This window comes from Chroicocephalus ridibundus, chromosome 5 (genome assembly GCF_963924245.1).
Source record: "Chroicocephalus ridibundus chromosome 5, bChrRid1.1, whole genome shotgun sequence".
Classification (NCBI taxonomy): domain Eukaryota; kingdom Metazoa; phylum Chordata; class Aves; order Charadriiformes; family Laridae; genus Chroicocephalus; species Chroicocephalus ridibundus.
In genome coordinates, this window is record NC_086288.1 from 22,645,510 (window position 1) to 22,669,070 (window position 23,561).

At 44.4% G+C, this 23,561-nt stretch overlaps 1 protein-coding gene across 23 annotated transcripts in view; it reads left to right on the forward strand.

Annotated features, from left to right (window-relative positions):
• The window catches only part of ADGRL3 (adhesion G protein-coupled receptor L3), a 524,984-nt gene that overhangs the window by 482,663 nt on the left and 18,760 nt on the right, over positions 1–23,561 (forward strand). For 15 of the 23 annotated variants that reach the window (XM_063335276.1, XM_063335273.1, XM_063335277.1 and 12 more), the window contains 4 exons: positions 828–854; positions 4,204–4,372; positions 7,206–7,331; positions 9,949–10,045. In XM_063335276.1, coding sequence (XP_063191346.1) covers positions 828–854; positions 4,204–4,372; positions 7,206–7,331; positions 9,949–10,045 — 419 coding nt within the window. The remainder of the gene's footprint in view (positions 1–827; positions 855–4,203; positions 4,373–7,205; positions 7,332–9,948; positions 10,046–23,561) is intronic. The other 8 variants (XM_063335275.1, XM_063335278.1, XM_063335260.1 and 5 more) reach the window with 1 other exon arrangement.

Sequence of the window (23,561 nt, forward strand, 5' to 3'; positions counted from 1 at the left end):
GAGGCCTGGGAGGTGGCCTGCCCACCCCATGTGTTGCACATCACCTGCTGTGCAGGCAGAGTTAGGCACACAGCCTGTCCCAGAAGGTCAAGGAGACTCTCCTAGAAAAATGGCTTCGACTAACCTTGTGTCCCCATAGTGGCAGGAGCTCATTTTCAGTCCATCTTGGCTTCTTCACTGCAGCAAGCTGCTTTGTGCTCTTGCTTGGCAGAGTCCTTTCTTTGTCCTTCCCTGTGAAATGGGAGTAAATGGGTCAGTGCTTTCTGTCACCCAAGGCTTTAGCAGATCCTAATGCCATTATCTCAAAAAGACGATAATGCTGCAGTCCGGTTCCTAAGTTGGCAGCTTGGGAGTTACACTTATGAAAAAGTAAACAGCAATAAAGAGGTTCCTGTAATACATTACAACGCTGTAGATGGAGAATGCTGGAGGCACGGTGAAGTTTTGCCGCCTGGACGCATGAAAGCCTTCTGTGGTGGCTATGCTGGAGTTTCAAACCTTGTCTTCTCAGGAGATACCCATGATTTTTGAAAGAAATTTCAAAATGAATTGGCGGTTGCGTGATCAGAGCTAGGAGGGGTAGCTGCAGCTGGCAGCTAACGATGCTCCCTTCTGTGCATGAAGCCAGCGTCCTCCGTCGTGTTTCAGTTCCCTGGGGCGGTGGGCCAGGCTGGCTGGTCTGTACAAGATGCACCTGATGCCTGGCCGCCTTTGGTTTTGGTGATGGCTCGTGGGAAAAGGGAGGGGGACTAGCAGTAAGCTATATTCTCTATGTCGTTATATTTCTAATGTTGGTGTTCTTGTCTTTATGTCTATGCATTCTTTAGCTATGAGGATAACAGACCCTTCATCAAGTAAGAATGACCTGAATGGCTGATAAATTTCATTTATCAGTGTGGTCTCATGAACCAGCTGTCAGATCAATATTGAAAAATCATTAAAGCTTCTGTCATTCGCATTTGAGGCAGAAGAGCAAACTGTGCAGGAAAACGGTCAGGCATACAGCTAACGTGCAGAGTAAATGTGCTGCATATGTATTGCCAGCCAGTTGTCACCGCATTGGCTTTATATTCTTTGATTGGACATTACTTGAATTCAAGGTGGACGTTCCCAAGTTAATCCTGTGCAGTACAGACTTGTTACAATAACCACGCACTGGCCCACTGTGCTGTGTCACTGAGAGTGCTTTATGGTAATATAAATAGAGAAGTAAATTTTCAGAAAGGTGCATGGGTGGTAATTCCCACCATTCCCATTCTAGTTAATGGGAGCAGTGCAAGCAAATCTGTGTTTGGTGCATTGGAGACTGTCTCCTGACTCATTGGAGTACCTAATTGTCCCTAATTGTAAATTTCTGATTTTCAGTTACACCAAAATGTGAGCGGTTTTGTTTCTTTATTGCTATAAAATTGCGCTATGGAAAAGAACAAATGTGAAAAAACAACAGCAAGTCTGTACAAAAAGCAAAACAAAAAACCAAAAGCTGCACCAAAATTAACCTCCAAAGAAAGCCAAAAATGTCTAGAAATTACATGCCTTAGGGCATGTGTGTTTTTTCTCCTGCACCCAAAAAGTAACGTGCAGTACCACGAAATACAAGCAAATCAACTTCACAGTAGACTTTCAGTTTGTTCTTCTGGTGAAGAGTCCTTTGTGTTCATTCTTGCAGCATCATTCCCATGTTCTCTTTCATCGCTTGGTTCTTTTTTGTTCTGCGGATACGGGATGGAGCTATTCAAAGTAATCTCAATGCCCTCTTTATCTCCAGGTCTTGTTTTCTGAAGCACAACACTGTAACGTGTGCAGTTTGCACTGTTGAGGGTCTTCTACCCCTTCTACCCCACAGATTCCTTGCCATCACTGAAGGTAGCATATTTCCACTAAATAACTATTTCGCTTCTGCACACCTCTGCAGCCAAAGGCTTTTTAATCGGGTTCAAGAATTGGCTGTGCTTCAGAGCAGAATAGTTTTCTGATGTCCTAGGAATTGTGCTTAAAAGATTCCGTAAACGCAGGAAGCTTTTAATTGTGGAAGGGAAGAGAAGGGGGAGAAAAAAAGTGTTTCCCACTTCATTTGTTGTTCTTTTTTCAAGGAAAAAAATTATTTGCGTTTTTCAAATTGGCTTGCAATTAAGATGATAATGTGCTCTCACTGATGGTGGAATCTTGGAGAGAAAAATATACCAAGTGGCTAAAGCTGTAAACTGTATCTAGTGGCTACCTTTCTGAAGGATTTTGAGAGTGCATTTTCAGTTTGCATCATGCTAAATATTTATTAGCAGGATTGACTGGAAATGCTTCAAAGGAGCTGTTCTGGTCTGCTAGATACATAATAGTGACTTTTAAAGAACTGCCTTAATAAGCGGTTACCTTAGGGAGCTCTTCTGGTTGTGTGGTTAAATAATACATATTTTATAAACTTCAGTGGAAGACTTAACGCCGTATTTTCGTTGTAATACCTAAAGAAAAAAAAAAAAAAAACAAGAGAAAACATGAATACAACATCGGTGTGCTTCTGTTTGTGATCAGCCCCGATAAAAGGAAAAGGATTCGAGGCTGCAGCTGCCATAGAGTCTCCATAGTGGAGACAGCCTGCCTGACCTCTGCAGGACTTATTTTTCCCCCAAGCTGCTGCTGCTTCATCTTTCTCCCCCTTGCCCCGTGCTCTGCTTAGCAGGTGGAAGGCCAAATATGCCCAGACCCTGGCCAAGTTTCTATAAGGCTGAAGTGGCTTAGAAACGTGGGCAGGTCCTTGTCCCTGTGAGCCTTTCTGCAGCACCTTACGGTGCTTTGGGTGGGCAAGGAAGCAGAGGTGCTGGCTGGCTGCAGGCTTTGGGGAACTGAAGGGTTAAACGGTGAGGAAGAGGTGCAAAGATTGGGTATTGTTGCATTCATTTTTATGATGTTACACCAAATGATACCGGAGGAAAACAGAGGAATATCAAGGCCTTGAGGGTAAGGGCAAAGGGATGCTCATGGTCCTGTTTGCTACACACTTCCCGCTGTGCTTCCCAGCTGAAAGTTGACTCCTTCCCCTGTGCAGCAGCAACTCCTTTGACGCTGTAGGTAATTTATCACGTGAAAACTAGGGAGATGCCTAAGAGCAGGACCCAGTTCCTATCCTGCTTGTCACAGTTCACCTCATGTCCTGGTATTGGAAGATCAGTCTCTGAGAAGTTAATTTAGCAGATGACTAAATATTATTTAGCAGGGTAACACGGAATACTTCTGCCATCCCAGCAGAGCTTCCAGCTTTCCTGAAAGTGCACTGTAAAAAATAACATACAGCAGCCATCCCATGTCCCCAACTCTGTCTGTCCAAGCAGAAAGTCACTGGGAGAGAGCAAGCGGAATCTGCAGGCTACCCATATTTGACCAACTTGACCAACATTTGGGGCCAAGCGGTGGCTGCACCCCTACTCCCGCTTCCCTCCCGGGGTGGAGCAAAGCGATAATCTTAGTTTTGCAGCCGATGCGAAGAAGGATTGCCCCTCCCTTTCTCTGAGCAGGAGTGTGGCAGCAGCTACTGTTTTAGCAAATGTGGTTTGTGGGCGCCTATACGTGTATATATACATTTCCCCTCGTCGTAGGGTGGAAGAAGTGTGAAGCAGCATCGCAGAGAGCCTCCTTGTGCAGAGCCGATCTGGCAAGCGGTGAGGGCTTGCCCACCTGCTTGTAGCTGTTTATTGGGCTTACAGGCATATGGGAGACTAGCTAAAATGCAGCAATACATGTGTCTTGGTGTTAAGCGTAAAGAAGCTAATCCAGCTGGCACTCCTGCCCTAGTGAAACCAGTGGACACTAAAAAAAGTGATGTTGAGAGTTGTTGTTTTGGTTGATTTGTTTTCTTTTCCTGACATTTCCAGAAATAGCATCTACATGTCATTTACATAGACACTGCTTTTACATTTAAAAAAAAAAAAAAAAAAAAAAACGAAACGTTGTGGTTACAAATATGCTTTGGTTGTGATAAATTTCTATGCTCGTAACATTTCCATTTCTGTATATTTCCTCAAGCTTGAAGATTTGTAAACTGCATCCAGCTTGAAGACAAAAACCCCTATGACTCATTTTGATATGCTGTTTTCTTTTTGCTAAAACCACGGGCAAAGTCTTCCTGCTTCTAGACCTGCGACGCCTTTTGTAGATGAAAAACCAATCCCTTTCTTTTTTCTTTTTTTTTTTTTTTGTTTCTACTAACAGGTCCTGGGTTATAGGTGCAATAGCCCTACTCTGCCTATTAGGACTGACCTGGGCATTCGGACTCATGTATATTAATGAAAGCACAGTCATCATGGCGTATCTCTTCACCATATTCAATTCTCTGCAGGGAATGTTTATATTCATTTTCCATTGTGTCCTCCAGAAAAAGGTAAGACAGACGGTTCCCAGCGGCAAAAGAGGTGGTAACAGGGTGTTTTGTTGCCTAACAACCGCAGCGTAACATATCTGTGTGCCCTGAATTCGTCTCACGCAGATTTATCTCTGTGCACCTAATAAGGGTGGTATTTAGACTGGAAACCGGCAAGATGCAGGGGAATGAGGTGATAACGAAGATATGTGGCAGTGGCATTTCAGCAGCCGGGATGCTGGCGATGAGCGTGTCGGAGGCAAGGGAAAAGACAGCTGTCAGTTTGCAGGGCTTTACGGTAGCAAACCTGTAAAAAGGCTTTGCCTGCTATCCGCCAGATTCTCCTTTCCCATATGCCAGTGTGAGACGGGAGCAACTCCACCAGCATCCAGAGTGTCCGCGTGACTGAGTGCTCACAGCAAAATGGGGCTTTACATCCCCATTTGCAGCCCCTGCAGGAAATCACCCCTTTCTATAGCAGCATATATGAGTTGATGGTACGTAGCAGGGGCTGCTTCCGCGGCTTTTTTAAGAACTGAAGGACCTGCGCTCTGCAACAGTTCGTTGGCCTTTGTATTGCGTGGTCCTAACATGGGCTTTTGGAAGTCTTCCTCAAAGCAAGCACCGTAAGTGCTTCTTGGTGGAACTTGAAGTATGCCCCAATTAACATTTGCAAGAGAACACTGGAGTAACTTAGATAAACTCTGGGGGGAAAAAATATCCAAATAAAAATCTCTATGTCTATACGTAGATCAAACTTACAGCGTCTGATGATCAGTAATAAATATTTTTAAGAACTGTTTTGTTTTCCACTGAAATTCAGTAGCACCGAGCTCTCCAATTCTGTGTATGTCTGCTAATAATTTTTTTTCTGTACATCTTGGTTTCAAAAGACAGTTTCTTTCTCCAATATAAACATAGGGAAGAGTTTATAGATTAATACACCTGGATCCCCGTTTCTCAGTGTAACCAGTGGCTTTTGGTGAAATGGCTTACTGGGTAAAGTCAGGGCCATGTTGAGGTCTGTTATCCGTCTGAGAGCCCTGGGCTTGCTCCTCTGTTACCCACATTTTCCTGTACAGGGAAAGGAGATCTGATCTATGAAAATATAAGCCAAATTCATGGTAGCAAGCGGATGCCTCTGGAAGGATCTACAGAGCTGTGCAGAAATGTCATTCTTCAAACCAAAGGAAGACTTCTGGGGTTCAGAGTTTCATCCTTGTCATTTAATCTCAAATTTGCGCATCTTAAAAAGCTTAAAAGCGTTACCTAGATGCAACTGCCTGCTGATGATCCCAAAACTTTCAGCAAGAAAGTTCCCGGGCAAGATGATAATAAGCACGTTGGAAGCATCACTGTCACTAATTAACCCTGCAGGTGCCACTTTGACAAGGAGTTTGAATTTCTGCACCATTCTCACTAGTCGATCCTCTCGCCTCCAATGCACGTCCCAAAGGGTCAGTCCCTAACCCAGCATCCCAGCACGGCATCGCAGCCTCCTTGGCTATTGGAGTGCCCACTCGGCATGGAAGAACCATTCTCCTTTCTGCCTCAAGACAGTCTACGCCCTTAAATGATCATTGATGACTGTGGGATCGCTGCTGATTTATGGCTGCATAGAGGGAAGGAGAATGCAGCTGGTACCTTGCTGTGGGGTGGATGCCCCTCTGACCCAAGAGCTGAGGGAGGAATTATTTGAGAGGAGGGAAGAAAAAAAATCCTTTCCTTTCCTATCTATCATGGACTAGAAAATCAGCAAAAAGCTGCAGAGAGGCAAGCAGTGGGTGGCTAATTAAAGCAATTGAATTATTTTCTCTCAGCAAAGGATTGATTAGGCACTCGAGCATATTGGGCACTCATGGTATTGTGTTTGTCTCAAGCGCTTAAGGAAGAGCCTAATGAAAAAGCTGTAATTTGCTATTTAAACAGTTGTTTCACAGAGTTTTGAAATGCTCATAGACAGTCTGGCAAAATTTCACAGCTAACCATGTGCTCTGAGGAGCCTCAACTAGTGTTTTGGACATGCATACAATTTTTTTTTTATTCTTTTTGTCAATGGGCAGCGTGACCTGCTTTTGGCTTTTCAGTACATTTTCGGTCTTGTCCCATCTGTTTTCTGGGTACTTCTGCCCATAAAAAAATCACACCTGAAGCTCAGTCAAAGCTCAAATCCTGCCCTGGCACAAGTCAACATAGTTCCCCTGAAGCAAAAGAGGTGGCACAGCTTTACTCCAGGCAAGGGATTGGCCTGGTTTGACTGCAGTGCCCATTTAACACATGACTGGCTTGCACGGTGCTGTGGGAAAGTAGGCTTCAGTCAACGCTGTGCGCTGGGAGTATAATCTCTAGGGCTGCTGGCTCTACAGTTTGCTCAAATTTCAATTTGCTTGCAAGAAATAATAATAATAAAATAAAAATAAAAATCAATAGCTCTTATATGTTTCTTTTGGAATTTTTCTTCTTAGTCCCCTGCCAGAAGCAATAACTTTTAGTACCTTGATGAGCCAATATGCTAGATTATATCAAATCTGTGAGGATATTAATTTTCAGTCATAAATAGTGTATCTGTAGTTTCTCCCGTGCTCCTTCGATGTGCCGCAGAGGAAGCTACAACTGACTGGTGTCAACGAGCAGCTTTGCTGCATAAAAGTGGTCCCTTAAGCCGTTGTAAATGGTGAGCTCACATATTGAGAGCGTTCAGCTGCAAGGTGTAATAGGCTTCTCCCCCATGTACTGCAACAGCTATCATTTTAATGAACCACTGAGGAAAAATCAGGGGCCATGTTGAAAATCGGAAGGCGGTGGGTTGGAGGAGGAGCTGCCCACTAACTGCTGTTGCTCTTTCCTTGGCTAGGTACGTAAAGAGTATGGAAAATGCCTGCGCACGCATTGTTGTAGTGGGAAAAGTACAGACAGCTCTATCGGCTCAGGAAAAACCTCGGGGTCACGGACACCTGGAAGATATTCCACAGGCTCACAGGTAACATGCACTCCTTGTCCTCGCCTCAATGCTTTGTACCATTGTGCCGATACCCTTTGCGGCTATGCCGGGAGGGAAGCTCCTCTCGGCACCAAAGGAGCTACCTTAGGGGTCTCACCAGTGCACGTGCAGAGATTTCCTTTCCTCCTGGACCTGAGTTCAACACAGTAGCTTCCTTGGGGTGTGATCGCAATTAATGCCTCTCCAAGAACCTTCTAAATAATTGTGATGAGAATAAAAAGTCCACATTTGCCTTCCAGAGGCAGGTGGGTGGTCATCACCTGAGCTGCCCTGCCTGCTCTCCATGGGAATCAGGAGCTGGGAGCATTTTGTCAGCTATGCTACATCCCAGTACGTCCTTTAATAATGATCTGAAGGTTGTTGTCGCTTCTATTGCTATGTACAGGAATGATGCTATAACAACCACGCAACTTCCTAAAAACAGACTACAAGAGTCTTGCGATAGCCTTCACAGAGAAAGGGCTTGCTTTCTGGCATTCAGTGGTTTGATCAATTCCTTGCCTCACTCAATTTGCTTTAGCTTATAGACCTCTAAGGAGAATGTATTGGGGTCAGATTATTTTATTAAGTTAGTGGATTCGTTGCGCTTTGGTCACCTGAAAATTCAGGTTTTGTGTCATTTGTGCACGTAGCAATTTTGAAGCTGACTTGTACATACAGTTGCAGATTTATGGACAAACAGTTCATATAAAATGAGGAAGCTTACTTCTTAATCAATAGAAACCAAACACGAATTTATTCAGTATTACTAATGGAAGTAATTATACATGACAGTTCCACTATTAAATTATGAAAGACATGCAAGGAGTAACAGTTTATAACCTCCCAGGAAAACCTAATTTGTGATTTATGTCTTGGAGCAGATTATTATTTATTTTCAACGGTTTCCAAGATGTCATCCAAGAACTCCGCTTTGGCATTCATGTAGGTCTGGATGTTACGCAGGGAAAATAACAGCAACAGAATATGGAACCTCTCTCCAGTAGGCCATCAAATCCCACAGTAATCAATAATGTCCAAAACTCACTATAGCTAGCAACATTTGGGTGGCTGATTTGAAGGCCTTTTTATGTAATTTAGCTACTGGGTAGGTGCCCTCCTGTCTGAGAAGAGTTGACTTTAATGGGCCTTGCCTCTTGGCAGTCTCAGCACAAGAAAACAAGCCCTTTTGAGGGTAAACTGAGTCTCCTGGCAGCAGTCCACTCATTGCAGGCGAGGTTTGAGGTTCCAAGGAAGATTATTTCCAGCAGAAGATTGCCCTTAGATGGATGGAAGCGCCCGAGACCTGTTGTAGGCAGAAGAAACCTCACACAGGTGATGGAGAGTAGATGGAGATCAGTCTTGAGTTGTTGAAAGCATCTGACTCCTAACTTTTGAATAGAGAAGTCCATAAGGAGAACTCCTACAATCCCTTTTTTCTCTGAAAAGCACTTAGGAAACAGAACAATTAATCCACAATGGATCATGTCAGAGAAATACAATAGATTAAATGTCCAGGTGAAAAATAATTGCTCTAAAAGTGCATGCACCTATGTCACATTGTGCTTTCATTTATAGAGGGCTAATGCATAATTAGCAGGTGCCATTACTACATAGTTGATGAGTGGACTAGGAAGCACTTTTTGGCTATAAAAACATGGGTAAGCCCTAGAAGATCTCTCATGGCTAAGAGCCCACTACAGGAAGCACTGGATTTTTGACAATTAGGAAAAACATGGTCTATCGCAGTGGGAACCAGCCTTCCCATTCCCCCAGACCACCTAGCACCACTTTCACACAGCCATGGGACACGTCCATCATACCCTGAGAGGTGAGGTGAGGGAGAGTTTCCCCTGGACACCTGGGCCCCTTAGTCATCTTCACATGGGGATTGTGGTTGAACTGCTCACAAGATACGTATTGGCTGATTTTTTGGTCTTTTGCAAGGTCTAGTCGGGGAGGAGCGAGAGGGTGGCTTAAAAGCCACAGAAGTAGATAGTCCGCAACATATTTGAGAAACAACACAGAAGGCCAACGTTTTTGGGACGTTGTTTCCCCAGCAGCAGAAGCTATACCATAGATGGCAAAACCATCACAGATTTTTCAGTAGGGGAACAGAAGTCATTCATTTGTGGGGGATTTTTTCCCTTGATCTTCCCCAAGATGGGTAGTAGCTATAGAATACTTCTGTTCATTCAGGGACACCAAGACATAGATCGAGTCTTCTTTTACTCTTCACAAAAAATAAGACATCGGCTATCTGAGATAGTAAGGGAAGCATGCGTGCTTCTGTGTGTAAGTTATTTTTCTGTTATTTGGTACTGTATTGATAAATCTGTAGCTTGCACAAGTCTGGGTTTCTCTTTTTAATTAGGATGTAAGCAATCCAATTACGCTCTTCTTTGAGATAGGCGTTTGTGTTACGAAGGCAGGCAGGCAGGGTCTGGCATGCATGAGGCAAGGGTTATAGCAAAACAGCAACCGCTTGCTTACAGCTGTCTAGAAACAAGTCTCATCCTGAGCTAGATATGCCAATAGCCGTCTTTAGTGAGGCAGAAAGAAACCTATCTGCAGCTGCTAAAAATTCATTACCTGCTGTGGTTCAATCCCCCTTCAGAGCCGGATTCGTAGGATGTGGAATGACACAGTTCGAAAGCAGTCCGAGTCTTCCTTTATTACTGGAGATATAAACAGTTCAGCTTCACTCAACAGAGGTAATTATAAACTATTTTTCATATTTCTAATTCTTGTGATGGCTTTAAGGATTCTGAAACGTGTTGCCCCTTTCTCCCCCTTGCCCCTCTCCTCCTCACCTCGAACGACACTGGACCCACATAAGAAATGTTACAGTGATAACTGGGAGAAGGTTGTGTGGTTGTTGCCTTTTTTTCCTTTTCTTTCTTTATTTTTACACATGCATTTTCAAGAATTGTCATTTCTGGAAGGGGATTAGGAAAAGCAAAAAAGATAAATTAAATGAAGTTGAAAAGAAATGTCCCCTTTCCCTCAGCAAACTGCTAGTGCCAGAAGCTGCTGAGGTGTCAGGCCTCGTTGCTGATGGGGAGAATGGTCCATTACAGCACTGTACAGCCTGTGTTAAGCATCACGGGAGTCCTGATTGTCCTTGGTATGTAGCAATACTGTCATCTTTGTGGAAGCAAAAATGAACAGCAGAGCATAGATGTAAGAAAAAACTGGGCTTGGAACAAAATTGTCTGCATTGATGTTAATATACCTAGTTTGAAGAACTGACTGATGTGAACTTTATAGACATCTGCGGAGGAAAGGCTATCAGAAATGTATATGCCAAATAAAATGTGGTGCCTGGCACAGGAGGAAATCTGAACAGCTTTTTTACAAAAAGTCTTTTTCAAGGAGTTGCAGGAAAACGACGGTAAGGGAATACCAGAAAAAGAGATTGGTTTCTTTTTCCTCCAGTACAATTATTTTATGGTTTAGCCTTGAGCAACCAGATGCCAAATTCTGTTTTGTGTATCTGCCCAGTTGATGCTGGACTTAAGAGGGGGCAGAATTGGGATTACTGGGCCCAGCTGTTCTCTCATGATGGTGAAAATCAAAAGTATTTCCAGTCCTATGGTTGGACTGCAAAGCTCAGCTGAGAATTGAGTTGGGACTTTGGTTCTTATTCAGTCTTTATTCACCCAGAATTCCCACTGATTTTAGGGTGGGTTTTGCCTGAGGAGAGGCTTGAAGGATTTTGACTCTGCTGTTAGTAATATTGACTACTGAGTGCTGGGGAACTAGAGGTATACAATTCAGCTCTCTGAACATTATAAATCAGCAAAAAGGGCAAGACAGTGTAGTTAACATGGAGATGTATTTTTCTCCCTCAGCCCACTTCGGTGGTTTTTGTGCCAGGATATTTTCAGTTTGCACTGAAAATTCATTGATAAAGATGGCCGTAAGATGCTGTTCCTGCAAATGCCTGATTTATCCACATGCGTTGGCCTCACATCTCTCTCTGGTTTTGCATCAAAGACTGGAGAGCTACAGACAGGCTTCTCTGGGGCTAATTTAGAGGGGGGTTGGTTGTTGCACAAAGGTTACGGCAAGAACCACTGTTTCCATCGGCCACCCATCGCTCCGTCTCGGCAGCAAACCAAAATGTGTTATGCATGAAATGTTCGCTCCTTTAGTTAGCACAGAAGTTGACTTGCTCTCCGATGCAGCTGAGGCTACAAAAGGAAATGCTTTAGCAAACAGGATCTTCTGGTCTCGTCGGCAGAAGAAAGGCATCTCTCCTTTTTCAGTTTAGGCTTTTTTTTTTTTTCCCCGTGCAAAGAAAGAAGGGAGTATGACCATAAATTGGGAAAGCTGGGAAGAGGTTTCAAGTGGGCCATCTTCATCCCAGTGTGGTGAGAGCCTGTTACTAGATGTGTCTGTTATTTAAAGGTCAGTTGGGAAATGAACTGCCAGGGGAGGCATCTTCAAAGTGGATTTCATCCAGCTATTTTCCTTGTGTAACATCAGGTGAGATGAATCACCATAAGGGCCTGAATCTCAGAACTCCAGAAGCAGCCTGATAACTGTCTTGGAAGGGAAGCCTTTTAGGTGGGACATTTAAGTGACTTGAATAAGTTGTACTATTGTACAGGGGTATCCTTCCTCTTTTTCAGGTGGGCAGGCACAATATTTGTTTGTTGTTTTTTTTTTCTTTTCTGGTAGGCAGAAGTATCTGCAAAATGGAGGTTAAAACATTTCTTTGGGAGTTAGCATCTCCAAAGCAGCAGGTGGTCAGTTCTGCTAGGAAAATATACCTGACATCAACAGTAATCCCAACTGCATGGGGCCCCAGATATTTCACGCTTTATCCTGTTTATTCCAGCTGAAAAGAAACGTTCATGGTCTTAGGGCTTTGCATAGAGCATAAGTTCTTTCTTCGATCTCTGCAGCTCCAGCTGCAGCCTGAACAGACCAGTGGGGCAATGTGGTTTTCACAGTTCTTGTCTTCCTCTTAATATTTTAATATATATCAAGCTTGAAAGGAGCTGTTTTATTAATGTTTTATTTACAAGTGTGCAATAAAAGCATAAAGTGCAAGCCTTGAATTGTATGGTTAGTAACTTTCCCTCCCCGAGGTTGATACAATAAGCTCACATACCTTTTCAGAAGTCCTTCTCCAGCCCTCTCAGCCTAGACACCTTTTTGCATCAAAGTATCCGTATTATCCCAAATGAAACGTTCTTTGTGTGCTGGTATTTTTCACAGAGCCTTCAGACAGCAGTCTCCTTTCTAAAACAGGGAGAAAAAGATCCTTTCTCCCCAAAGTTGCCCCATCCTCCAGGTCCTGGCCCGACTCCACTTCTCCGTGTCCTGGGCCAGCGCTGAGTTTTCATGTTTCTGTCATGGGAGCAGAAAGCAGTGAGGCATCCTCCAACTGGGGTACATTCTCATTTAAGACCTTTTTCCCCTGATCACATTCACAGTCCCCTGCTGCTTGATACCATCCCAGGCAAGACTGCTCTAGCTATCCTATGGAATCTCTCTGTACCATCCCATCCCCTCTTCTTCCTCCATGAAGCTCCTGGGCATCAGGCTGGGATATGGTGTCTGTGTTACTGCATCCCTCCTTTAGACGTGTAACTATGCCTTTTTCTAATTTAGCAGATATCGCACTGCTTGTGGCTTTTTTCAGCTCCAGATTGTCTTTTCTCTACTTTCTCTCCCCCCACCCCCCAAAGTAATTGGCCATAATGTTATTTTTCTTATTCTCATTTATCATACCAGGAATTTCAGGCATAACCCCAAACTTGCCTGACATAATGTGTTCTGTAATGAAAACTATACTCACTCTTGACTCCTAAGACATGCATAACCATTTCAGGTATTTCTTGAAGGTAACGTCTAATTATGGATTAGTCCAAAATGTTTCAGGCTTTGTTTTCCTTTACTGCTTGTTATGGTTTAGTAATGGTGTGAATTTGGGGTTGTTATACCACTGAAGTCAGGAGGAAGGGAACAGAATCTGGCCATGGATTTCCTCTTCTACTGTCGAATGAGGAGCATGCCAGTCCACTCCATTGTCATGGACTCTGTTTCAGGATCCAGGGGAATTCCTGCTCCCTTGCACTCCCACTCTGCAACCTTGCCCAATTTTTCCCACCACGGGTCTGGCTGGATATTTCTGCCATCTATTTCACATCCACCCCATGCTCTACGTTTCTTTTCCCAGTGCTGAAAATTTACAGGTGTGCAAAAGCTGAACCAAGCTGGTTACCTCGTGAGTAGAAAAAAGAAGTCTCCCTTTGCCTGTAGGGTGTTTGGTGTAAGTGGCAGGCACTCGCAGGCACGTGGATGCAATGCTGAAAGACTGGACTAAAAGGGATGCATGTAGAATGGACTGCTTGCCAAAACTTACTACTATGAAGGCTGAAAAATAGAACGTATGAAAGAAAGCAACAGACAGTTTTCCTTTGTGTTACATTCATGAGGAGAAAGCAGAGCGGGTCACTACTTGGTTGTAACAGCAGATTTTTTAGTACTTGGGCTAAGGACGGTTTTTTTAAAAGAGCTATATATTAAAAGCAGTTAACAGCAATTACTCTTATTCCGATTCTGCTGTACTCGTGCTTTGGTAATCTAATCATGGACCTGTGCTGTACCCGCGGACGGAGCCATCAAGGGAGGTTGGGATGTCTGTCAGCATGGTGCTGGTGGGAAGAGGAGCGGATGGCAGGGGACGGCTGTAAGCATGAGCACTGCTGGGCTCTCATGGTGCAGCACGGCACCGGGCTTTGGGTACATCCAAGCGGCCACCTCAGGAGCATGAGGGACAGGGCTGTTTGCACCTTCGGCGAAACAGCAATGCAACTCCAGCTTATTGTTATCTGTGTCTTAGGTGAGAGGTAATACAGTAATTACTGTCTCCTTTTGGATATGAGACAACTAGGAGAAAAAAAAAAATCATCATGAACTATATGATACTTTGTTACCCTTCAGGTTTTCAAGTTGCAGGGGGGGATTTTTTTTTTTTTTCTAGAGGAAAAATGGAAGTTATCTGTAAAAGAAAGGAGTGTTTCTTGTTCTGGTGAGGCTCGAGAGCAGCAGAGACAAAGAAGAGTTTGTCCCTGGTATGAGACAGTGCTTTGTTAGAGAAAACGCACTGATGAGCTATGTATATCCATTCGAGTTAGCAGATAAAAGGAACTGTATCTTCATTCATGGCAAACGCTTCCTATATCTTAATGGTTTTTCCCTCTTTGGGGAAATAAATTTGAAAATAGAAACTACTCCAGAAGTCTGTAGTGTGGGTCAAGTGCTGTACTCCCGCTGTGGTGCTCTGAATCTTGACTTACAAACTAGACAGCAAGTTCAATAGTTTATTGCAGTAACAGTCCTGCTGTACAAACAGGAGTATGTGCACCTTTTGGCTATATGCATATGTCCCCTCGCCCTCAAAGCACTGCACACCGTTGCCATCGCGCGGAGGTCTCCTGGAGGGATTCCTTGGTGATCTGCATTGCTGCTCCACTTGTTTGAAGGACAAGAAACATCAGGGAGCTGTAAGAGCAGAGCTGTTTCATGAGGAAGAAGAGCTAGGAGCTTGAGGAGGAGTCTAGCATGGTCCCACAGGGGCTTAAGCCAGCAGGTAGAGCTGGGTGCTGATAGCAGGGTCCCTCTACAGCCCTGGACGAGGTGAGGGGATGAACCAAGTCCAGCCCAGAGCAGCAGGAGATGTTGGCAGAGATAGGGCTGGAAACCGGGCTACAGCCCAGGTCTAAGGCCTGGTCAGTAGACAGGCACAAGGCAAGGACTGGGTGGCCAGGGCCGAGCAGGGGCTGTGGGTCCCCAGTGGGTCTCACTGGGACCCCTGAGGCCTATTGGGGTCATCAGAACCCCGGCAGCTGGAGCAGGATTGGAGCCCAGGACCTCTGGCAGCTCTTACTGCAGGATGGTGAGTCTTAAATATGAGTTCATCCTTGTGGCCCTAAGGATCCATTCATGAGGGAGCACACCCTTGCCATCAGTCATCACAAAGCCCCAAGATCCCCAGTGCTGGCACACCAGATATTATTCCTGGCTACAAAGGCCATATTCATTCCCTGTTTGTTCCCATGCAAATGGGCTGAAATGGGAAATGGGAATGAGGGTGTTGTTTGTCCCTGCCCCTTGCTTTTTATTCCCAAATGCATAAGTGTTGTTGCACATCTCAGCTTCTAAGTAGCGCTCCAGAATAAATACTTGATTTCCCTTTGCTTTATTATTTCTCCCCTGCGTTTTTATATCAACCACAAAGACTTAATGTGAAACGTACGCAGGAAAAAGGGAAATTATTGCTACTGTTTTCAGAGATAATCAGTTTAATGTCAAATTCATGTGGATTTCTTCATAATGAACCGAACAAATTGAGCTCAAATTCAAACAGTGGGAATCTGAGTCAGAGAGGAAAATTAAAATGAAGAACATTAATATCCTGATTTCTAACCCAACTGAGACCTGATTGTTTCCTAAATGAAATCTCCCATCAAATTCCTCCCACCCACCCAAAAATATAATTAAGCTGTGATTTCCAGGCTGAAATTGTATCTGCGCTGTTAACTCAGCAGGGACGACTGTGTATGTTGCAGGGAGGGTGAGCGAAGTTTTAAATTATCTTCAGGTGGCCGTATTATCCTGCATTTTCAGGAAGCAGTTATTTAGAAAACACAGTAGAAGGTGAAATTCTTCCTTTGGTAGGAGACTGTCACTCGAGAAGACGGGAGCAGCGGGCTAGCACTGGGACCCTGCAGCCAGTCAAGTTTAGGTTGCTGTCCCCAAATCTTCCCTTTCCGCTCAGAGACAGGGGCTGCCATATGCGTCTCAGTGGTGCGAGATGAAGATGCTTGGGTCTAGCTGTCTGCAGGGGTGGTGGGTGTCATGGTCCGGACATAACTTGGCAATGCAGCAGTGGAAATAGGGTAGACTTTAGTGTGATTAAAAGGAGAGACAAGCAGAGGAGGAGGAAAACAAAGAAAGCAAAGGAAAGAGCAAAATGGAAAAAGGAAAATCAAGTCAAGATTCCCACGGGGATCTCAATCCCCATCCCTGGTACACTTCAAAGAGCAATTGCTGCTCATTTTAGCTCATTTGTGACGCTGACCCTTTGCTGCCAGTGCAGCGGTGCAGATACAGCGGAGAACGGGTGGAAATTTGGACCATAGAAGCACTACGGTTGTCATACATCAGTCTTTCTCAAGATGTTCGTTCACTCCTTGATGGATTGATGTGACCGGTGTGACAGTCAGATTTCTCCTGAATTTATGTTGCATATAAAACAAATAGCAAGCAGCCAAGCTCTGGGTGAGGTGGAAAGGCCTCTCTCTCTATTTGTCTTGATAGGATATTCGGAGGGCACCATCAACTGATCTATCACAGTCTGTCTAAACACTTCTTACCTGCCCTGAGTAACACCTGCAGCTCTTTTTGTGGCTTAAAGATATTAGAGAATAAATACCTTCTGTGTTTTCTTTCCATTTGCTTTTGGTTTACGGTTGGCAGCAAACAGTGTCCCAGTTTTGCCTGTGAAGTCAGTCAGTTTTCACATCATGTCTTTCAGAAAGATGGTTTTATGGTGTGGGGATCTTTGCATTTCAAATTAGCAGGTTGTGGCTGTATGAACATGCAAGTTGGCAGACAGAGTTAGTGATGACCACTGCAATTTTTAAACACATTTTCAAGTTTGCCAGATCACTCTTTTTTTCTTTTATTCTTGTTGTGGTAGTGGGGTAGGCAGGTTCAGCGCAGCAGACTCCCAGGGTGTCCAAGGTGCCTGCAGTTGCTTTCCTTGTTCATGAATGCATTTGTAGATGTGTAGAGGGAACTCGCTGAAATATTCCTGGGTGTAAAAATACTTTGCTTTGTTTTTTTTTCTCTGAGCACTAACCAGTTCAAAAATAATTGGACTACAGAAAAGTATCTGCCTCCTGCAGACACTTTGCTCTTGTGAGTACCATCACTGCGTGACTGGGGATGTGGTGTGGAGCAAGAGGTGCGTCTCAATCTGAGCTCCCCCTGGAGATGCTTTAAATTCTTTGTGCTCTGTTTTCAGTGATGCTTACGGTTTTCTGGAAGTAAATGCAGAGGACTTCTCAAAGTTGAGCCCAGGATGGCCCTGATAAGGGGTAGCAGCCTCTGTGACCATTCAGACACTGATGATGGTCATAGAATCACAGAATCATAGAATTGTTAAGGTTGGAAGGGACGTTAAAGATCATCTAGTTCCAACCCCCCTGCCGTGGGTAGGGACATCTCCCACTTGATCACATTGCTCAGAGCCCCGTCCAGCCTGGCCTTAAAAACTTCCAGTGATGGGGCTTCCACCACCTCTCTGGGCAACCTGTTCCAGTGTCTCACCACCCTCATGGTGAAGAATTTCTTCCTAACGTCCGGTCTGAATCATCCCATCTCTATTTTTAATCCATTCCCTCTAGTCCTACCATTACCCAACATCCTAAAAAGTCCCTCACCAGCTTTCTTGTAGGCCCCCTTAAGATGCTGGTAGGCCACTATAAGGTCTCCTCGGAGCCTTCTTTTCTCCAGACTGAATAACCCCAACTCTCTCAGTCTGTCCTCATAGTCATTTTGTCATTATCATTGCGTTAAATCTAAGACATGGCACTTTCTCCCAGAAGCTATCCTTTTTGCAGAGTGCTGAGAAGTGTCGATGCTTGCTCACCATTACTGAGTCAGCAGGGGCAAGGTGCTGTATGAACCTGAGGGAGGCAGCGATCCTTGCCTTCGAGCATCTCCCTTCCCACTGGCTAGCAAAGCCCTCAGTCCTGGGAAATTTAGACTTTGTTTCAAGGGATTCATCAGTTCTGGAGCCTGGAGGCCTCTGGCTTAGCCACAAACAGCAATTCCACTCTCCCCCAGCCTCTGGAGTACAATTAGAAGTTCAGTTTCTATTCCTTTTCAGTCCAGGCTGCCACTTGAGAAAAGGGGTAATGGTTTTCAGAGGTGCGTAAGTGTCCCCTGGCTGTTTGGTGGAAATCAAGGGGCCAGAAGCAGGGTGAGAGTCCCTGGTGGCACCTCTCTCATAATCTAGAGCAAGCCTGCAGGCTGTTTTCTGGCATCTCATCCAGCCACAGTTTCTTGAGCGCTGCAGCTTCTGCTCTTCACCAGGGAGATCAGTGTTCAAGAGTGCTTGCTGTCCCTGTGCCATGGATGCTTGTAGCAGTGCCCGCAACACCAAGGAGAGCCTGCAAAAGAAATAGCACGGTCGATTTATATCAGGACTGTGAAACTACCATTTTACCCAGTGCAGGAGGCTGTTCTTTTACCTCCCTATCTTACCACCGCTGGCATTTTCCTGATGAAGCTCTTTGGTTTCATCCCCCATTCATTCCCTTCTGCTTCTTCTGTTCCCTGTTGTGACTGCTACAGACCACACACATCCTCCCCCGGCCCCATGGATACCCCTGCCTGGGGCCCATCACCCAGATGAAGGGCATATTTGGAGGGAGCAGTCCACATGCAGTTGCACCGCATCAGCCAGGAGGGATTGCTGTTTGCAAGCTGTAAATCTCTGCAGCCCTGTTAAGCGACTGTTGGTTTGGCTAAAGGTCAGCATCTGGCCTCAAAATGACCCATCCTGATAATCACATATGAAGTAGAGAGAAATTCCAGGTAGATAACAACAGAGGAGTATTTTCTGTTTGTAAGGGAAACTCAGCATCCTTTTGGGCTAGCAAATTGTCTCTGATGATTTTTTCTTTTTTCCTCTTTTTATTTTCAATCAGTTGTACGTTTTGTGCCAGGAAAACTATGATTTTCTGCATCAAGGATCAAAACTTAGGGACTTTAACTCCTATTTCTGCCTACGTGCAAAATGAATCCCATTGTCGATTGTCTTCTGGTTTATTTTGCCTCTCTGCTGCCTGGGACTGAGTTAGCTGAGATTTGTTGCAGGGATTTCAGTGAGTGACGTGACATTCTTCCTTTGGGAGACACGATGAACTGGCTTTGATTTCAGGATTGACAGCCATATAATTGGAAGTTCAGTCATTAGGTGGATCAGATTTAAAGAGGAAAAGCAAGGGCAAGGCAATTTCTGAAATCAGAGCAGGCTTTGGGGAGTATTAGATTCAGCAGAGTATTGCTGCAGAGCAATATTAATATGATGACTGTGAAGGAGGAAGGAAGAAAGCATGGCTGCTTATATAGATTCCTGTAAGTATGGTCCAATTTCTACCGTAGGCAGGGCTCTTCACGTGTCTCGAGCAGGAGCTCAGGTGTAGTGAGAAATAAGCATAAGTAGGAACAATTAGGGAAAATGCATGTTTCTATAGTCAAGGTACAATGAGGTATAAACCTTTGGAAGGGGTAGTGGTGGTAAAAAAAAAAAAAAAAGTCCCAAAGTCCCATCCTGGGACACCGTTTCTGCTCCAGGCAGTTCAGAAGGAATCAGCAAGTGGGCAAATATTTATAAATTGGTGTAGACTAGCTGTTTCGAACATGGCCTGCAGATTATAATCCAGCAGAGGTTTGTCATCTAAAATCATTGCAGAAGAAAGGCAGGAAAAAAGGGGCAAAGAAATACTTTCCCTCCCCTGTCTCTGCATAAAAGCATGGGACGTTTCATTTGGCAGAAGATGGCCCAGAGCTTAACAACCTCATTTGCTGCAACTCCATTTCGCTGCAGTCAGTATTAATAGCTTCTCAATGAATAGATTAGATGCTGCAAGTGACAACAAACCTATTTGAGAGAAATTTAATAGGGAGGTTTATTGAAGTTTATTAACTGAATCCTGTTGGCTATTATATGAACACAGCTCGATAAATCTAAACGTCAGAGCATTTGTTGGAGGGAACCTGGAAAAATGCTGAAAATACCTGTTGTCCTCCAGCAAATATGCATGATTTCACTTTTCATAATTGCATTAATCATTGGAATAAATTGCAAACGAACACATGGAAAACCAGGATTCTTGAAATACTTGAAAATTCCACCTGTAACACAGAAGAGGACACTACTGAATGCTGGTAAGGAAAGTCACAAAGATGACTAGAACTTTGACTCCTGCAAACCTACTTTGAATGTATTTTTTTTCCAGCGTAAAGTGGAATAAGGAAGTTAATGCTCAGTGATGTACAGAACCAGCCAGACTTTACAAACTGAAATCAGTGCAGAGAGGCTATTTCAGTAACATTCGAGTTAAGGAGATGAGTTATTTACTACAGTTAGGGTAAGGCAGCGTATGTTGTGGGGCTTTTTTTAACGGAAACTTAGAAGAGGACTCATCTCTAACCATATCATTGGTGTCTGGGCTAAACTGTGCTCCCTGGTAGCTCAGGCATCACAGTACCTTCAGGGAATGGTCCATGTGCTGTCTGGCTGTTGCTTGTCTCTGCAGGGTGGTCTGAAGCGAAGTATATGAAGTGCGAGAAGTTGAGGGGCTTGATTCATGGTGGCTGTGAACAGCAAGACGAGTTGGGTGCTTCAGGAGGCAGAGCGGGTAGGAGTACAGCACCGTGCCCAAGCCCCGCAGAAAGGGAGCTGCATAGTTGGCAAAATGAGGAGAAAACAGAAAGATTAAGGTTGACTGAAAACACAGCAGTACATGCTTTCATCATTGTTTATTTCTTATGAAAACAAACCAAAAAGAGCCCAATAAAAACGATATTTTGGGACTGCTGGGTCAGAGGCAATGAAACATTTTGTTGCGACTTAGATGTGCTTTTTCTAAGCTATTTATTTTTGTTCCTACTGTAATGAAAAAATGACATCATATGAAAAAGTCAAAGTCAGCTTTCATGCAAACCACTCCTTTGGAACAAAAAGTGAAAACATTTCATTTGGAAAATACTGATTTTTGTATAGACATTTTTGAAGCATTCAGCTGATTCACTAGTTCGACTGATGACATTTGTTAACTGGTTTAGTCTCCTTTCTCAGCAAAACTGCAATTCTGGCACGTCTGCTGGGCGGTGGGGGAAATCTTCCCATCCTCAGTGAGTTTCCGCTCTGCTAAAATGCACATAGCAAGGATAGAGCTGATTTTGGCATGTGATTGAAAAGACCTGAAGCCAAAGAAGATACCCAGGGGCGTTGTTACCTATGTGGACAGATGATCCCAGCTCAAGCAGTGCTGCTAAAGCCTTTTCAGCCTGGTAGAGCCATGCTTAATGACATTATTTTTCAGAAAGTCTGGAGGAGCAGTTGGATCCATTTCCCTTCCTGTTGGATAGACCATGCAGATGATGGAAGTTAACCTAAATGCCTTTGTGTGGCTTTGTCAGCCAACTGTCCACAAGAAATTCTTTTAATTTTGTTCCTGAATGATGCAGTCTAGAGCATGGCAACACGTGCTTGTCATCGTAATTTTCACCCTTTGCTTTCAGGAAGTGGATAAATCATACTCGTGTTTAACAAGGTGCAGTTTTCCCTCACAGTTGTAACACCAAACTCTTCGAAAAATCATTTCTACGTTCAGTGTTGCCCTGCATCAATGACATCAATTTCTATCTTAGAAAGGGAAGATAAAGGTACCCTTTGGTTGCATACTGTCATTACGATAATACCTACTTTCATAGGCACACAAAACAGCTAACTGTAGCCATCTGAGTCCTCTGCGTGTGGTTACAGTGATGGTAAAAATTGGGGGATTTTCGTTTTCTTTGTCCTGGTTTGTTTCCCTGTCAGATTTTCTCAGTTTGCAAGTCAAAAGCGCAACCCTCCAGATCTTGCCCTGCACTCTGAGCACCCCTTGCCTTCTCATAGCCTTTTAAACCTGGTAAGGCAGGCTGGATCTTCAGTACTTGCTTCACAAGGATCCCCAATGCTGTGGGAGGGACAGGAGCATCTGCATGTTACCTGGCTAGTACTTGTCTTCCGTAAAGAGCATCGCTCCTTTCTCCTTGTGATTACAGTCTGTAAATCCTTCACTTGAGGAAATCCAGCATCAGGAAACCTTGAACTGAGAACACAAACCTGAATTGGAACGTCACTTTGGATATCGGAGCTGGCCTGGTAGCTGTGTTTTGTGATGAACTTTAATCTTTGGTTGAATATCAGTGGAAATAGGGGGACTTGGGACTGTAGTTATGTCCGTGTGGTTGTAGAGAATATTTTTGTAGGGGCGTGAGTTCTGCTGTTAGATATGTTTACTGGTTGTGATGATCTCATTGCACTGAACAAGGATGTGCTCAGGTGAACCTGTGGGTTTGAAGCCTCATCTTTTTTCTAACCCAAAATTCATGCTCTCACATGTACACAGCACAATAGGGGTTTGGAAACAATGCATTTGCTTTCAGTAGGGTGTCTTTGACTAGCAGAACCAAGAGTGTTTCGACACAGCCGAGTGGAAGGCAGTCACCCTAACTAAAGCAGATAAAGAGTGGTGGCGGTGTGCTGGGCTCAGGTGCTTTGAGAGACAGCAAAGGAGGGATTTGTATAGGGCAAGTTATTGCTGAAATGTAGGGAAGCAAGGATGACAGAGGGCTGTGGGAGTTGCTGGGAGAAATCGGTGTCACGCCACAGATGCTGAGAGCCGAGGATCCAGCCGTAAGTGAATAAATAAAAATCAACAATGAACAACTGCTTGCTGAGGATATTAGGCACATCGCCAACACCGACCAGACAGCTGCCGAGGGCCACATCCCAAGAGTGCTCTGCTGGGGAGGAGATTCAGGACAGTCGACAGGAACCCGCAGCCCTGCTCTTTCTGCTTTTTGGGACCCCAGACACACATTGACCTTTGCAGTCGCAACCCTGGCACCCGGCCTTTGCTGTGTACCCATACACAGGGCTGTAGAATAATCCTCTTTGCTTTCTCTCGTGGTATTTTGGGAGAGCGTGCCGCTTTGATCCCGTGCTTGCTTTATTGGGATTTTGTTGGCCATTTATTACCAAGGTCATTTTCATGCAAACGGGGTCATAGTTTGGTAGCCTACCTGCTCCTTCTGCTTGTGCCTCGTCTGCAGACCTAATCCGCTCTTTCTAATAGCCCCGGTGGTTGCTATAGCGATGATAAAGTGTTATGAAAAAGGCAGGATTATACTTAAAAGTATGGCTGGTGTTACTTCTTTCTTTCTCCCTCACGGGAAGGAGAAACCCAATAATGGGGATTTGTTTGTTGTGTTATTGTTTTATCTAAAGCTTTGACTGTAGGCTCCCCGGAGCCTGAATGCAGTCCTTCTCTCTCAGCATCCTTTGAGGCTGGGAATGTTGCAGCCCTAAAGCAGTTAGGGAGTAACAAAAGCCCAAATTAATGTATAAAAGGTACATATCGT